This window comes from Pleurodeles waltl, chromosome 12 (genome assembly GCF_031143425.1).
Source record: "Pleurodeles waltl isolate 20211129_DDA chromosome 12, aPleWal1.hap1.20221129, whole genome shotgun sequence".
NCBI classification, from domain to species: domain Eukaryota; kingdom Metazoa; phylum Chordata; class Amphibia; order Caudata; family Salamandridae; genus Pleurodeles; species Pleurodeles waltl.
Window position 1 is genome coordinate 204600844 of NC_090451.1, and position 16117 is coordinate 204616960.

At 45.7% G+C, this 16117-nt stretch overlaps 1 protein-coding gene across 1 annotated transcript in view; it reads right to left on the reverse strand.

Moving 5' to 3' along the window:
- Positions 1–16117, reverse strand: part of CBFA2T3 (CBFA2/RUNX1 partner transcriptional co-repressor 3) — a 115911-nt gene that overhangs the window by 16412 nt on the left and 83382 nt on the right. Inside the window, exons 3-5 of the mRNA XM_069215978.1 lie at positions 11500–11741; positions 5737–5826; positions 279–460 (exon numbers count right to left, since the gene is read on the reverse strand). Of these exons, the coding sequence (XP_069072079.1) occupies positions 279–460; positions 5737–5826; positions 11500–11741 (514 nt within the window). The remainder of the gene's footprint in view (positions 1–278; positions 461–5736; positions 5827–11499; positions 11742–16117) is intronic.

Below are 16117 nucleotides of genomic sequence, written 5' to 3' on the forward strand. Positions count from 1 at the left end.
ACCTACCTTTCAGCTATTCACATGCATCAGGCCCAGGGCCTACCTATCAGATAGATACATCAACCCCGGGGCCTGCCTTTAAGATGCACACGTACATCAGGCCCGGTCGGATATACACATGCAGGACCAGGGCGTATGACCAGGGCGTATGTATACATCAGGCCCAAGGTCCACCTATCATATGCACACCAGGCCCAGGGCCTACCTGTCAGACGGACACATACATCAGGCCCGGGGCCTGCCTTTAAGATGCACACACACACCTGGCCCGGGCCTACCTTTCAGGGGTCCGCCGCTTGCCGTTCTCGTTCACTTCCATCAGGAGCTCGGAGGAGTCGATGGGCGAGGAGGCGTTGGCGTCCAGCAGCAGCTGCTCGTGCTGGGCCAGGTACTGCGCAGGCGTCTGCTTCGCCATCCGCGCGCAGTGCAGCAGCTCGCGCTGGAGCAGGGGCAGGTTGGCCTGAAGGGCGGGAGGGTAAACAGAACATGTTAGGCTCCCAGATTCAGACGGCATTGTCGCGAAGCCCAGGGCTCCAAGCAAGGTGGGCTCTTGGGAGCAGCAAACACAAGCGTTCCGGGGGTATTGTGGAGGAGGAAGATGGCAGACATCTCTGGACGCACTTTACCTCAAGCAGACACTTCACGCTCCTCACACGCGAGACATGTTTTTTATTTAACGCACTAGCCAGTTAATGGCCCTTACGTACATGCAGAAATCTAGGCATGGAACACAGCTTTAGGTACTATCAAGATTGATATGCAGTTCCGTCACGGGGTCCTTCATCCCCGTGAGAAACTGTGACAAGTACTACAGCGCCTTGTATCCCAGGTGACCGCACAGCTCGTTGAAAAGATGCACTACATAGCTTCCTGCAACAGGGCACACGTTGGGTCTGTTTAGAGTGCTATACTGAGAAAACATGTGCCTCGGGACGCTTTGCAGTTCTCTACAATATCCCACAAGAACGTCTCTGGAACCCTGCAGTATCAGGGTGCGCAATCTCAGACCTGTAACGCTCTGCACTGTGAACCCCTATGCAATGGTGCACTGCAGGGGCTCCCATACCAATTCACTAAGCAGCACACGCCCATCTACACCAGCTCACGGCGCCCCACACCGCACAGTGTAGTACCTGGCAGTCTACAACAACTGACACCGTCCCACACCGCAGAAGTGTAGTGCCTCGCGATCTGCAATAGCTGACAGCGTCCCACACAGCAGAGTTGAGTGCCTGGCAGTCTACAACCACTGACACTGCAACAGCGTCCCACACCACAGAGGTGTAGTGCCTCGCAGTCTACAATAGCTCACAGTGCCCCTCAGAAGTGTAGTCACTCGCAGTCCACAATAGCTCACAGCGCCACACACCACAGAAGTGTATTACCTTGTGGTCTACAATAGCTCAGATCACCACACACCACAGAGGTGTAGTGCCTCACAGTCTACAACAGATCACAGCTTCCCACAACGTAGAACTATAGTGCCTGACAGTCTATAACAGCTCACAGTTGAGCACACCACAGAAGTGTAGTGCCTCACAGTCTACAAAAGCTCACAGCCTCCCACATCACAGAAGTGTAGCTCCTGGCAGTCTACAATAGCTCGCAGCGCCCCACAATGCAGAAGTATAGTGTCTCGCAGTCTACAACAGCCCACAACCTCACAGAAGTGTAGTGCCTGGCAGTCTACACCATAAAGTGCAGCCCTCTAATACAGCGCACAGGGCATGTCTCTACAATACTGTTTGCACCCTTGTGTACAAGAGCACACTGTATGCCACACTACAGTAGCATCCTTTGTGTCTCTATGCAAGGTGCTCTCTACTACCCTCCACGACAGCAACGCCTGCCTTCTACACCACACCATCCACTGCAGCGGTGCACTGCATGGACACTGTACATGCGGTGGCACTACGCAGATCTACACAAACTTAGAGCAGTGACCATCACTCCAATAGTGCACCATGTGTTACTCTGCACTACCACGCAGTGCAACTACCAGCAACTGCACAGTGACAACAGCGCACTATGAGCCAGATTTACAAGAAATTGGCTCAACACGGCACTGCGCCACAACTGGCAGCGCCACGCTGCATCAGTTCTGAAACGCAGGTATGCGCCGTATTTACAAAAATATGGTGCACCCCTGTGTTTCCCCTAGTGCTAAATTTAGCTGCCATAGTGCAAGGGTGTCTGCGTTGGAGGGAATTGTTGTTTATGTGCAGGAAAGTGTCACCTTCCTGCACACAAACAATCTACAGCGGCAATTTGGCACTTCTATGTGTGCTGCAGAATGCAGCACACATATGTGAGGCAAATCATCATTATTGAATGATTGTTTATGTGCAGGAAGGGACACCTTCCTGCACATAAACAATCATTCATGGCGTTTTGCTTTTTCTGTGTACTGAAAAATGCAGCACACAGGGAAAAAGAAAAAACAAGGAGAAATGAAGCTATTTCTCTTTGCTGTGCCATGCTAAAGGCACCCCTGGGTAAGTCTGGGGTAATGTCAAAAGCAATGGGTGTTGCGGTGGAAAGCCCACAGCAACACCCGTTGCACGCCCCCTCTGTTGCACAAAACTGCTTCGGGAAGGGGTGGGGGCATACTTACAAGGCGGTGTTAAGCCATAAAAGTGGCGCTCCAGTGGAGCCAGGGGCTTGTAAACATGCCCTTATGTATACAGCCCTACCTAGTAGTGTGCTGCATCACGCTCTCGGGGGCAGTGCAGGAGCACGGCGCAAGGCCGCTGAACGGCCCTCCAGGGCTCTGCGCACACGTGTGGCCCTCTACCACAGGATATTGTGCCAGCTGCACAATAGCGCACCGCGCAGTCCCTTCCAGTGTGTGGCGCTCTGGGGCAGGGCACTGCACGGCCCTCCACGGCGCTGCAATAGCACGCTGCGTCGGCGCGACCCTCTACCGCAGGGGACCGTCCCACCCTCCCCGACAGCTCAATACCGTCCCACAGAAGGGCAGGTTTACTAATTCCGGGCCCCTGCTGCCAGCTGTGAGCGTGAAATGAGCCTGGGAAAAGGATTACATCTTGTCCCAGATGAAACCCCACAATGTAGACGCGAAGTGTTCTTTTTCCTCGTCCAGATAAACCCGAACAGCTGAAGCCAGCAGCGAACATCTGCTGTGAATATTTTATCTGACAGAAATGCCAATGCACGTGTCCCTCAGGAGGAGAGGGCGAACTCAGCATTGGAGGGGGAGCCAAGGCGAAGATGTTTAATGAATTGCAAATGATTACCAGATGGACTCAGCGTGCAATTTTATAAAATACGTTCTGACTACCGCATAACCCGGTGTAACCACACTCAAGTTTGTATACCGCATAATCCTTTAGAAATAAATACAGCGCAGACTTCTGCAGAATCATATTTTACTGCAGACTGCTCTGACTACCGCATAATCCTGTGTAACTTCACACAGCTTTGACTTCTGCTCAATCCTGTGCAACTGCACCCAGCTGTACCGCATGATCCGGTGTAACTGCACCCAGCTCTGACTACTGCACAATCAAGTACGACTGCACACAGCTCTTCTGCATAACCCTGTGTAACCTCACAAAGCTCTGACTGCTGCATAATCATGTGTAACCTCACACGGCTCTACCGCATAATCCTGTGCACTGGCTCACAGTTTTACCAGTAATCCTTTGTAATGTCACACTGCTCTGACTACTGCATAATCTTGTGTAACTTCAGATAGCTCAGACTACTCTGCAATCCTGTGCAACTGCACAGAGTTCTACCGCATAATCCTGTGTAACTTCACAGAGCTCTGACTACTGCATAATCCTGTTTAACCACACACTGATTTGGTTTCTGCAAAACCCCGTGTTACTGCATACCGCACTAACAACGACAGAAGTTTGTAGTGTAGAGTGGAGTGTCACTTCCAGCTCTGGCAACTTCTGCCCTCACTCACTTCACACACAGCTCTGCACACTCCCTTCTCAACTGCACCAAAGAAGGATCTGTCAGTCTCAGGTATCTGTCTAATCAGATACAGCTCTGTACGGGGGCAGTGACCCCTTAATACAGTCTTAATCTAGTTTTCACAAGGATGACATCTCCATTTAGTCTTTCATAGTTGGCTACCTTTGGGATCTACAGCGAACATAAAAAAGTTCCCTCAATCTTTTTTTATTGCTTGTTACTTAATTTTTCGACTTTTCACTCTTCCTTTGTCATTGTTATAGAATCTGATCCTGAAGTAATTGCACGGACCAAAAGGTGACTATATTTCGCCTACATGGGGACGAGACCATAATCTCCTAACGTATACTGAGGAGACCATATATCCTACACAAACATGACCAGACCGAAGGTTCACTATCTCTGATTGACATTTTCAAAGCCTTGATAAAGCCCGCTATGCCACCCACACAAAGGCAAAACATGTTTCGGCTGATCCAACTACAGTACGTCTGGATGATAGTAACCAATTTAAGAGTATTTGTAGCCAAAAAAAGAAAAAAAAAAATCTTTGTGCATCACAGCTGGAAAAGTTAAAAATCGAAAGGTTAACATACAAAAAAAGACTAAAAGTTTTTCCAGAACTTGATATGATTTGAACAACACGTGGGTGCACTATAGATACCAACTGAACGTCAACTTAAGGAGTGACATAATGAAGAGTAGGCCCAGTGTGACACATTTAATACCCTTGGATTAATGTAAATGGCTCTAAAGAGTAACACCAGGGAAAGTTTCACTCATCCAGGCCCTTTTTTGATTCTCTTCTCTGCATCATAAAGCACAGCTCTACATCATCAATTTTCTATTGCAACAAACACAGCTCTAGCAGTATTTATTTTCTATTTCACAAAGCACAGCTCCGGCAGCAGCAGTTCTATGCTGCATCAAAAACAGTTCTGGAAGCATAAAATCTCTACTGCATCAAACACAGCTCTGCAGCCTGGATTGTGAATAGCCTCAAAGACAGCTCTATCAGTGTCAATCCTCTACTACATCAAACAGCTCCGGCAGCGTCAGTCCTCTCCGGTATTAAACACAGCCCTGCAGCCTCAATTTCTGCTATCATCCAACACAGTTCCATTGGGGTCAATTCTCTACTACATCAAACAGCTCTGGCAGCGTCAATTCTATGCTGCATCAACAACAGATCCGGAAGCATCAATTCTCCATTGCATCCATTCTCTACTGCTTCAAACACAGCTCTGCGACCTCAATTCTTGATAGAATCAAACACAGATCCATCAGCGTCAATTTTCTACTACATCAGACATCTCTGAGAGCATCAGCCTTCTGTATCAAACGCAGCTCTGCAGACTCAATTCCAGATAGCATCAAAAACAGTTCCATCTGTGTCATTTCGCTACTGCATGAAAAAGCGCTGATGGCGCCAGTTCTATGCTGCATCAACAACAGATCTGAAGCATCAATCTCTACTGCATCAATTCTTTGCTGCTTCATACGCAGCTCTGCAGACTCAATTCCAGACAGCATCAAACACAGCTCGATCAGTGTGAATTCTCTACTGCATCAAAAAGTGCTGATAGCATCAATTCTATGCTGCATCAGTAACAGACATGGAAGCATAAATTCTCTACTGAATCAAATCTTAGCTGCTGCAACTCTTGGCTGCATCGATTCTCTACTGCTTCGAACACAGTTCTGCAGCACAGTTCTTGATAGCACCAGGCACAGTTCCAACAGCCTCACTTCCACATTGCCTGAAACACAGCTGCTAAACAGGCCTACCTTGAGGAAGGGGATGACGAAAGGCCGCAGGGGGAAGTTCGTGGCCTCCTGAAGCTTACAGTGAAACTCTTCAATGGTCAGCGTCGAGTTCTGAAAGAAGGGAAATAGAATTCGAGTCATATGCACAATCAAATATATCAGCCCAGGTCATCAATAAGGAACTTGCACAATCAAATTTATCAGCCCAGGTCCTTAATTAGGAATCTGGCACGCTGGCCTATGGGCCTGGTCATTTCACCGTCTGGACCAAGCATGTTCTGCATCATGCTGTCTCCAACAAGAGGTTGAGAAGGCAAAGACATGCCATTCAAGGTAGATTGGGGGATAACTACACTTGATGGTAGTAGAGATACCCTCTCCTTATATGGAAATCTGATAAGTCAAAAGGTGGGATATCCAAAAGAACCTCTGAATGGTTGTTTTTAGGGCTGTGGCTAAGCCATTCATAAGGCAAACATCACTCAGATGGGCAACTGGCTCTCACTAGTGACCAGTCCCCCTCTGCATTCATAGAAGAATCTACTTGTCCATTTGTGTCCAGGTCATCGACTGAGCAGCGCGGCGCGTATTGTACATTCTATTAGCTGAAGGTTCTTTACTTGATAGCTGCAGTTACACTTCGGGCTCAGGGTGCTCTTACCATCGCATGTTACAGAAACACAGGGTTTTTTTCTCTCTTGGATTTCCTTTGCAGACCGCTGATATCGGGGATTTTTTATACTTGTTGGTTCAAATTGAACACAACCAAGACAAAAACATTTCACAGTAGTGGTACTCTCGCTCTCTCACCCTGCAATGCTTGATGTCCTGGCGACATGACGGCCAGATGGTCATCCTGCTTGCACTGGAGGGCTGAGAAACCGTGGGTCAGTTCGAAGCATTTCCTTGTTCCCTTAATGTTTACCCCACTGAAGTGGAGTGCCAGTCTTTGTCAGAAGGGATACAGGTGAAGAGGGGTCTTCCGGGCCTACCATTGACTAGATTCACTAGAAGGACTGTGTGAACATAGGTGTACTGAGAAAATGGAGAGGACATCTCTCATCACCAGAGCTCTAATACTGTCCTAGATCAGAGCCTGATGTTCAGTGAACGCAAGACTGCGAGTCCAAAAATGCACAAGGAAGAGTGATAAAAAAAGGACTTGCTAGATATCTCACACCTGACATGGGACATCTATAGAGCTCTGCATTAGCTCATGTGCCTCTTTTAGCCTCTGATCAGGGTGAGCCTCTTCGCACCTCTCCCTCTTGTCTTACCCCCTTGGTTGTTTACACGCCCCAGCTGCTCTCTCTGTTGACTGAGCGTTGCTATCCACCCGGTCCCTGACCAAAGAAGGGAGCACAGTCCCTGGATCCCAAGAATCACAGAGGCCTGTGCATTTCAGACCTGTATTGGCCATGTGTAAGTAGAGAGCTCAAGGTGCCCCTATCAGATGTGACTAGTTCACCCAGTACTTAGTTTTGTGTGGCGGATGATGTACATATTTACATATGTATTTATATAGCGCAAACCTAGCTAGGAAGCAACAGAGCGCTGTACATTACTTGCAGGAATGGGAGACAATCTACAGGATTGGATACATCAGGTGGGGCTTACACAAAATAGCTCTTAATAAATCTGAGTACACTGTTCCAAGCACAAGAAAAATATAAAGCCAAAGGACAATCCTACTGTTAGGAGCAAAGTGCCCTGACACATCCATTCGGTTGTCATGCTTCATCATTGGGCAAGCTCCTCATCAGACCGGCGCTGCAATGTCTGACGGGCACCCCAAAAGGGGGCTCTTTACCTAAGATCTTTTCAATAATCGAGTGCCCAAGCCAGAGAGTAGTGGCAAAATGGTGCACCATGTATGGGCACACCAGGAAACAGGAGAGCAAAAAGAAAAATTAAAATTGGCTCAAGAACCCTACCACCTAACCCCTACTTTTGTTTGCTCGAGGCAGAGTCAAGGCCAATGTTAAAACTCGGGGGAGAGTGAGGACTGAGGTGAAGCTCATTCACTCTCACAATCACAAATCAGAAGGGAGGAGAGAATTATCTCACACCCCTGTCAAGTGGGTCAACATGTTTCGCGTCTCAGGGGTCCATCTGGATCCAGTGACGCTTCATCAGGACCAAAACAACAACACTTCTCCTTCGTTGCACACTTAGACTACAATTAGTCAAAAAACTGCAAAGCTGTAATACTCTAGTCACTTACTCTAATGTACTGTATGTCACACTAGTAAAGGGCTTACACAAATACAGTTCATGCATTACATTTCACAGTTTTAAGGTACAGGGAGATTAAGGGCCTGATTTCATATTGGCGGATGGGTTACTCCATCACAATGGATGATCTAAATCCCATTGTTTCCTATGGGATTTAGATTTCAGATATCCTCCAATATCTAAATCAGGGCCTAAAGTGATTTGCCAGGGTCACACTGTGTGACGAGGCTGGGATTCGGAACAGGGCCCGGGACTCCAAAGTTGCAATTCTAGCCACTAGGCCATATCTCCTCCCAGGTTTTGTACAAAATGTCTCTGTGGGGACATAGTAGTGTGAATGGCTGCTGATTGGGAGGCTTTATATGGGAAAAGAGACCCACATGCTTTTTTGAGCTATGTGACAGGCACTGGTTCCGCCCTGTGTTATTTCAACCATCCCATCCAAGGGGCTCAATTTATATCACAAAGTCGGTAAACCCTATTTCAGAGCTCTTGAACCACATCACTCAGCCCAGAGCCGGTAGGAGAGGAACAGGGCTTTCTTTTTTCAGGCCCCGATTCTTTGCTTTCTGTCAGGCCCTATGCCTCTCTCACTGCCACCCCCTGATTTCTAGCTCACTGTCAGGCCCTCATCCCTCAATGTCACCCCTTGGCTGTCAGGCCCTCGTCCCTTTCTCACTGTCAGCCATTGATTTCTAGTCCGTTCTCTAGATGTGGTTCCTCTCTCACTGGTACCCCATAATTTCCAATTTGCTGTCCGGCTGTGGTCCATTTCTCACTGTCACCCAACAATTTGATATTCACTGAGGTGTTTTGTGAGACCTCATCTTTAGTGGTGTTTCCGGTTGTGATGAGGGAGGAAAATTTCGGGTGTTGTGTTTATATCTACAGTGTACATCTGGACTATTGCATTCAGTTATGTGAGCACACAGAGTAGACTATTCAGTTCTGATGGTCACACGTAGACTGTGTTCTCCGGTTATGGAGGCCGCATGTGAATTATCGTGGCAAATGCTGGTGGCTGTGCTGAGAAATGGGATACTGTGCCCCGTTCTTGCCGGCACATCTGTGGTATTATGTTGCATTCTCTGGGGCTCCTCTGGTGACTGAAGTGTCTAGTTCTCGAGGGCTCCTCTGGTACTGTGTTCAGTTGTTGGAGTTGCACAGTATTTTAACTTGTTTGTGGGCATATAGCAAGAGGGCTGAAGACAATTTAAGAATAGTCCAGAGACAGGTACCCAAATACGATGCACGGGTCCAGCATCATGAGGAGCGAGGCTTATTAATTGGTCAGATTACACAAATATATCAAATCACAGCAAGAAAGGTTGCATTTACAGCTGTAAAACAATTCTAGAACTAAGGGCAAGGTGTAAATTTAAATAATATTTTTCGGCAAAGAGGGCAATGAAGGCATGGGCCAATTTCCTTGCAAAAGTGATTGACAGAAAAACGGCAAATGCAGAAAATGCATATGATATCTCCTTTCCGAGATGCGCCATCTAGCTATTGGTGTGATTTACTTCACAATTTGCATGAAGTTTTACCATGGGAAAATCATGTGGCAAATAGCATGTGCTATGCAGTTTCTGACAGATCTGGGTTTCTAGGGCCACATGTACAAAGGTAATCGTTTGAGACTACCAAATAGCAAAATTTTGCAATTCGCTATTTGGTAATTGCAACCACCAATGTACAAATGTGTCTTTGACACATTTTGAGATTCCCAGTGAGTCACAAATAGACCTACCTCATGAATATTAACAAGGAGGGGGGTCTCGATTTGTGACCCACTTGACATTGCTAAAATCACAATGATGGTGGCCTGCTGGGTCAGCAGACCACCATGCCTGTGACTGCTTTTAAATAAAGCAATTTTTTTTCAGTTCAAAACATTTTTAAAGTTTTCTGGGGATACAAAAGGAAAAGAAGGGAAACAGTATAGGGGGGTATCAAGTACGGTATACACGGAATAACCAAAGTAGGACGTACATACAGAAGTATAATACAATTGGAACAGAAATGTGATCCCGGAAGACAACAGAATGGGGGTAGTGGAGAGGAAGGAAAACTCAAAGGGACCCAAGGGAAAGGGAAAAGTAGAGAAAGAAGAGAGAGAGAGATGTCACGAGCAAAGTGCAAGCTCTGAGTTTTAATGTTGTACTGAGTTGTCCTTGCTAAGCTTGGGAGGTGGAGAAGATCAAGCCATAAAAGTGGTGAGTATAGGGTATCATGTCATGGTGGTTTGATTTTTCACATATATAGGTCTAGTTTGTTCCATAACTTCTTTGATGTTTGGTAGTTAAAGTTGCTATTAGAGATTATATTATCAGCGCTTCTTGTGAAGCATACCCGTGCCCACCAGGTGTGATGTGATTTTGGTTTTGGCATGATTTCCATTCACAAAGGATATTCTTTATTTCTATTGTTAGTAGGAAGTCCAGTAGGCACATATCTGAGGGATTTAGTTGCAGATCTGGAAGAAGTATCCACAGACCCAAAGAGACTGTATGGAAATTAAGAGGTATCATAGTGATGAAAATATAATTTATTATTTTCTGAATCTCATTCTAGAAAGGAAGGACTTTTTTGCAATGGAAAATCACATGGCTTAAGGTACCTGTTGATTCTCAGCAGTTCCAACTTTTATTTGGTTTGAGAAGTCCTAATACAATCTTTTTTTTTTTTTTTTATGCAGCCCGTTTTCCTTTTAAAGGAAAATGGGATGCCCTTTAAAAAAAAAAAAAAAAAAACTTGAAAAGTTTTCTTTTCATTTTTTTAAGAGTATGGAGTGGTCCGTGGGACCACTGCCTGTTCTTAAAAAATGTTTTTCCGAACATTCACAAGGGGGAAGGGGTTCCTTGGGGACCCCTACCCAATTTCGAATGGATTACCACCTACTTGAGGTAGGTGGTAAAATGCAAATGTTTTGCTACCACATTTCAGTTGCAAAACACTCACACATACCACTTCAATTCGGTATTAGACAGGGCCGCCCTAAACATGCCCCTTCCTAATACCGAATCTCAAAACCAATTTTCGATTCAGTAATAGGTTACCGAATCATAAATAGGGCCTTGTACATTTGAAAAAGCCCTTTTGCATTCACAAATGGGCCGATTCGCATTGCGGTACAAAAACCTTTGTACATGTGGCCTCTAGTTTGTGCGTAAATGGGAATTTGAACCCAAATCTGAATTTGTGCAGTAAGGACTTAGTAACAGTGGTAGGAGTTGTTTATATTTTAAGAAAAGGCCGGAAACAGACAGAAGGATATGGGCCTAGGGAAGTGGCAACACAAAATGATGACTCCAGTCCCAGCAGAATATGAAGAGACGCCTCTGAGTCTACCATTACTCACTGATGTTCATTAGCCTTAGGCTGAATGGAGCCCCAACCCCCGAAGGTCCCCCATGCACCACAGGAACTGCAGGGGCTTGGCTTAGGTCCCTGGTTTAGGGGGTTTATCTCTTGTTAGATTAGATGTTTAAGGAGGCACAACCACAATAACCCTTATTCTTGAGAAGGACACACATCACCAGCACTCACCACGAGCCCCAGCACCAGGGTGCGCACCCTCTCTCCGATCTCTGGGGAGATGTCATTGCCGAATTGCTGCAACGTAGTGAGGAAGCGCTTCAGCTTGCTGAGCTGGCGTGCGCCGCAGGCCGGCGGGAGCTGCTGGTTGGACAGCGAGGCAGTGGAGGATGTTGCGGGCCCGTTGCTGAAGCCATTGGGTGTCGAGGGAGCTCCGTTGATGGCAGTCGGGGAATGGCCGTTCCCGTTCATTACTGTGGAGAAACAGAAGACAAAGGTGAGCAAAATGGTTATATGCAGAGCGCAACTCTAGTCAGAGCAACTGGGAGGCAGGAGTATGAGTGTTCAGCCTAGTGAGTTCAATCTGGGCCAGCCAAGGCAATATGAGCATTCCCAGCCTAACTTTTAAAAGGGGCTGTAGGGTTTCGCAGTAAGCCACATGTCATAGAGACCTTGACTATACCTTTCAAATAGAGGACTTTCAAAAGTAAAGGCCTCTCACAAAAGAAGTCTGTTTCAGCACTGCCCAGCCTTCTTCAAGGCTAGTCACCTGAGTGATAGCGCCAGGATGCCTCTTCCCCATGCCCACACTGTCCTAATCACTATCCTTCCCCCACCTCCTCCCACTTGCATCCAACACTCAATGTGGCTAAGATGCAGCCTTCGGCGACCACGTGAACATATGACTGCATATACAGACTGAAACTGAGGGTCTAAATACATAAACACAATGAAACTCCTGACAACGGAGAGCCAGGTGGGCAGCTATCTTGCACAGATTTTCAGAGCTCTAGGGAAAATCATATTTTGCCTTCAGGCCCTCCCTTCTGCTTGCAACAAATAACTTTTTAGATAATTTGTTGCAATAAGCCATCCTTTTGTGGCCATTTGAGGTGGTGCAGTAACGCAGCTACCTACAATGGCCTTTATATGACAATTTTGGGTCAGCAGATGCGGTCTCATTTGTGTATGCTTCCACTGCTGGGTGATCAATAGAGCTTCTCAAGCCAGTCTTTCTGCTGCTTGGTTATTGCCAGGGCTACTGAAATTATGCAATTGTGTAGCTCCTGCTCTTTTCTCATAATTGTGGATTTGATGCTCCTACTGCATCATCCATCATCTGCTGCATACTCTGCTGATTTTAATCCAAAAAAGTGTTTCTCGCTCAAACGGTGCAAATGTTACAAAAAATGCAGCAACACGTGTTGCTCTGCAGTGGAAGACCCGTTGCAAAGGTTGACTGGTCAACTTTCTGTTGCTTATTGCTAAATTTGAGTGTGAAACTGCTACTAATGAGGTGCAATCCATGCCCACCCAGTGTTAACAAGTACAACAAGCATTTGCAACGCAATGGGTCTCGTGTTTGCTCGAGTTAAAGCTATTAGCGTTGTAAACTACTAACTGGACTTTTCTTGCCACATAAACTGAAAATGAAAAGTAATATAATTTCACATAAGGGAGCTGATTTAAAGCGCCACACCATGAGCGTGAAGATGACCAATCTGAACAAAAAGACCGGCCCGGTTTTGCCTTTGCAAATTATTATTTTTTTTTTTAAATGAGCGCAATTGCGCTGTGCAAAACCTTGAATTCTCCAAGGAGTGCGTGGATAAACAATAGAAGTAAACTGGTAGTCATAATTACTGCCCAGCGAGATTGCGCTGCCTACAAAATAAAGAGAAAAAGTAGTCCAGAAACCATACGGAAAACATGGAGCCTTGTATGTTTTAAGTAGTTCGTCGGTGTGCTCGAGGAGAGCTAAACACTGGAAAAGGCATGACGTATGCATGCCTTTCACTAATGAAATAAAGCGAATTTTAAAAGGCAAGCCAATGAACCAACAAAAGTGATGGGCGTGGTTAAAAGCCCACAGAGAGATTACAACAGGGACACAGTGCTTGCGTGCTTGTCCCTAAAAATGACACAATAATGAAGTAATACTATTCCAAATTGTGCTGCATTAAGCCTCTTAATTTGGCTTTTTTTGTGCCACATAATTTAGTCAGCTCTGCAGCATAATTTGGTTCTCCCGTTCAGCATAATTCCAGTGGCACTGGTTATAGCCTATCACACACTCGTCCCTTCTCCCTGTCATCTCCCTTACCCATTTCCACTTAGCCTGTGCCTTAAAAATGCCCTCCCACCCACTAAGCCCCCTCCTACTTCTCTTAAGCGTCCTGCTGGATCCCCCTGTGCCCTCTATGCGACAGTGTCGTTCTTCACACATAAACTCCTGTTTTCTGCCTGTCTCTCATACCATTCTGCATCATATTTTATTTCACTCTGTCTCATCACGCCTTTGCTCCTTCACAACTCCATATAAAATGATTAAACAGAGGACATCAATCACAACTTTCTTTTTAGAGTAAGAGAAACTGGACATTTACTTAAGTCGTAATTCAAAGAAATGGTAAACATGTTAAGTAAGCAGTGACAAAGCCAATAGATCTGGTGTAGCTGCCAACCTTTGGCTTTGCTAATGCTTATTTTGTTTGTGAATGTTTTTTGCATTAAGACGCATCACACGAGTGGCTTGGTAATAGTGTTGGGCTAAGTGAAATAAGCTTTGTCTAAAGGTATATATTTACATATACTTATGCCACTTCACATAATTATGCACCATTTTTGGTAGCAACAGAAAGGGAATGCTGTTTGTTTTTGCAGTTTTGTAAACACAAAATGCATTGTTGCCTCAAAAATTGATGTAAGAATCCATTTTGCCGTAAAATATAGCGCAAAATGACGGATTTGCATTTTGTGTAATTACACATAATTTCATGCAATTTTGAGGAAAATTCACATATTTGCGCAAAAGCAAATTACACAAACTTCAAACACCCCTGCAAACAAGAATGACACAAGTATTGTATATATTTTAAATAAAAAACAAAAAGTCTTGGCTTACGAGAGACCTGAAAATGAATAGGCTGCATCAAACATTTCCCCAAGAAAGAAGGCAAAATATGGCCTCAAATATATTTCCATCATACTCCTCATGTAACACCGTCATTTTACCCCTCAAAGCAGACTGCATTGTAGCGGTCCTTGCAGACAACTACCCAAAAACTGGTAGATTAAAACCCATTCTCCTGGTATTCTACTCATTGGCAATTCTTCCAGGCACTTCCACATATCTAATTTGACTGGTAGGGCAGATCAAAAATGTATTTCAAGATGTTAACACGCAGAGATCTCGACAACAATGTCTCACTTACAACAAGGCTGACATTTCCTAAAACTTTACACACCAACAATTTTGCCTAACTTAATTTACTATTCTAAATCAGCCTTAACGTTTTGGGGGAGTTGGTAATGTTGTGGTTTGATAATATTTAGGGCCCGAACTGAAAAGGCTCCCATTTTTTTAAAGGAACTCTAAAATGATTATATTCACTGGCAGAATTCCCTTCTCAATGTTATTCCCAAATGGAGGAAATCCTGACAGTGGATTCTCCTCTGTATTTAGATTCCCCATGAAATTAGAAGATTTTCACTTACCATCAAACTTGTAAAATTTGTTCCTAGTGAATGCTATAGCATTACATAAGCAGGCTAAAAGTCCTTTAAGTTTTCGCTCATTAGAGATGAAACCTTTTCCCAGCAGAGGTAACCAGTGCACAGGCATCTCTCAGCTGAGATGAAAATGGATACAGCTTTGGCCACCTAGTCTCGAATGAGGTCACACACTCCCCCCTCCTGCTAATGGAGGGGAAGCCCCATTAGCTGCATCTCAATTAAGGTAAGGAACCTACAGAAGAAGCTGGGTACCACTCTTCTTTCCAGAGAGGAACCGCACTCATACATGAATGCTGCTCCGCCCATCTTTTACCTGAGAAGAGGGTGAGGACCACTCCTGGACGCAGAAAGGGTGAACTCACACCAGAATACTGCTCTGACCATCTTTGACTGGCAACCTGCAGCCTTCTCCTACCTGAGAAGAGGGTGGGTACCACTCCTAATATCAGAGAGGATGAACCCTCCTACATGGATGCTCCCTGGGTGGTACTTGGACTGAGACTGGTAACCTGCAGCCTTCTCCTACCTGAGAAGAGTGTGGGTACCACTCCTAATATCAGAGAGGATGAACCCTCCTACATGGAGGCTCCCTGGGTGGTACTTGGACTGAGACTGGCAACCTGCAGCCTTCTCCTACCTGAGAATGGGTGGGTACCACTCCTGATACTACAGAGGATGAACACTCATATGTGAATGCTGCGCTGGTTGTCTCTCGAGGATCACCTGCCTATCAATTTCCAGACTAGTGAAAGGTTCTTCTAAAACATTTGAGTTGAGGCGAAGAAATCTACCACCACCCCTACTCGGGGATGAAGAATCTAGTGACAATGAATCAGCTGAGGTAGGGGAAATGTTACCAGCTTCCACAAACACTAATGCTCCTGTTCACTTTTCAAGGTAAAACACTGCGTAGGTAAAGAGTTGCACAAATGATTCTCCATTGAAATTATGGGTCCTTGAGCCTCTTCATGGGTGGGGTGAATAGCCCCAGCCCTCCCTGAGCTGAAGAAAGCATTCCGACCACAACCCCTCATCTTAGGTGAAGGTTCGCCCAGCCTCCACACAGGTGAGCTGAAACATCTGCATCTCTCCTCTGAAACGGAGAGGCCATTCT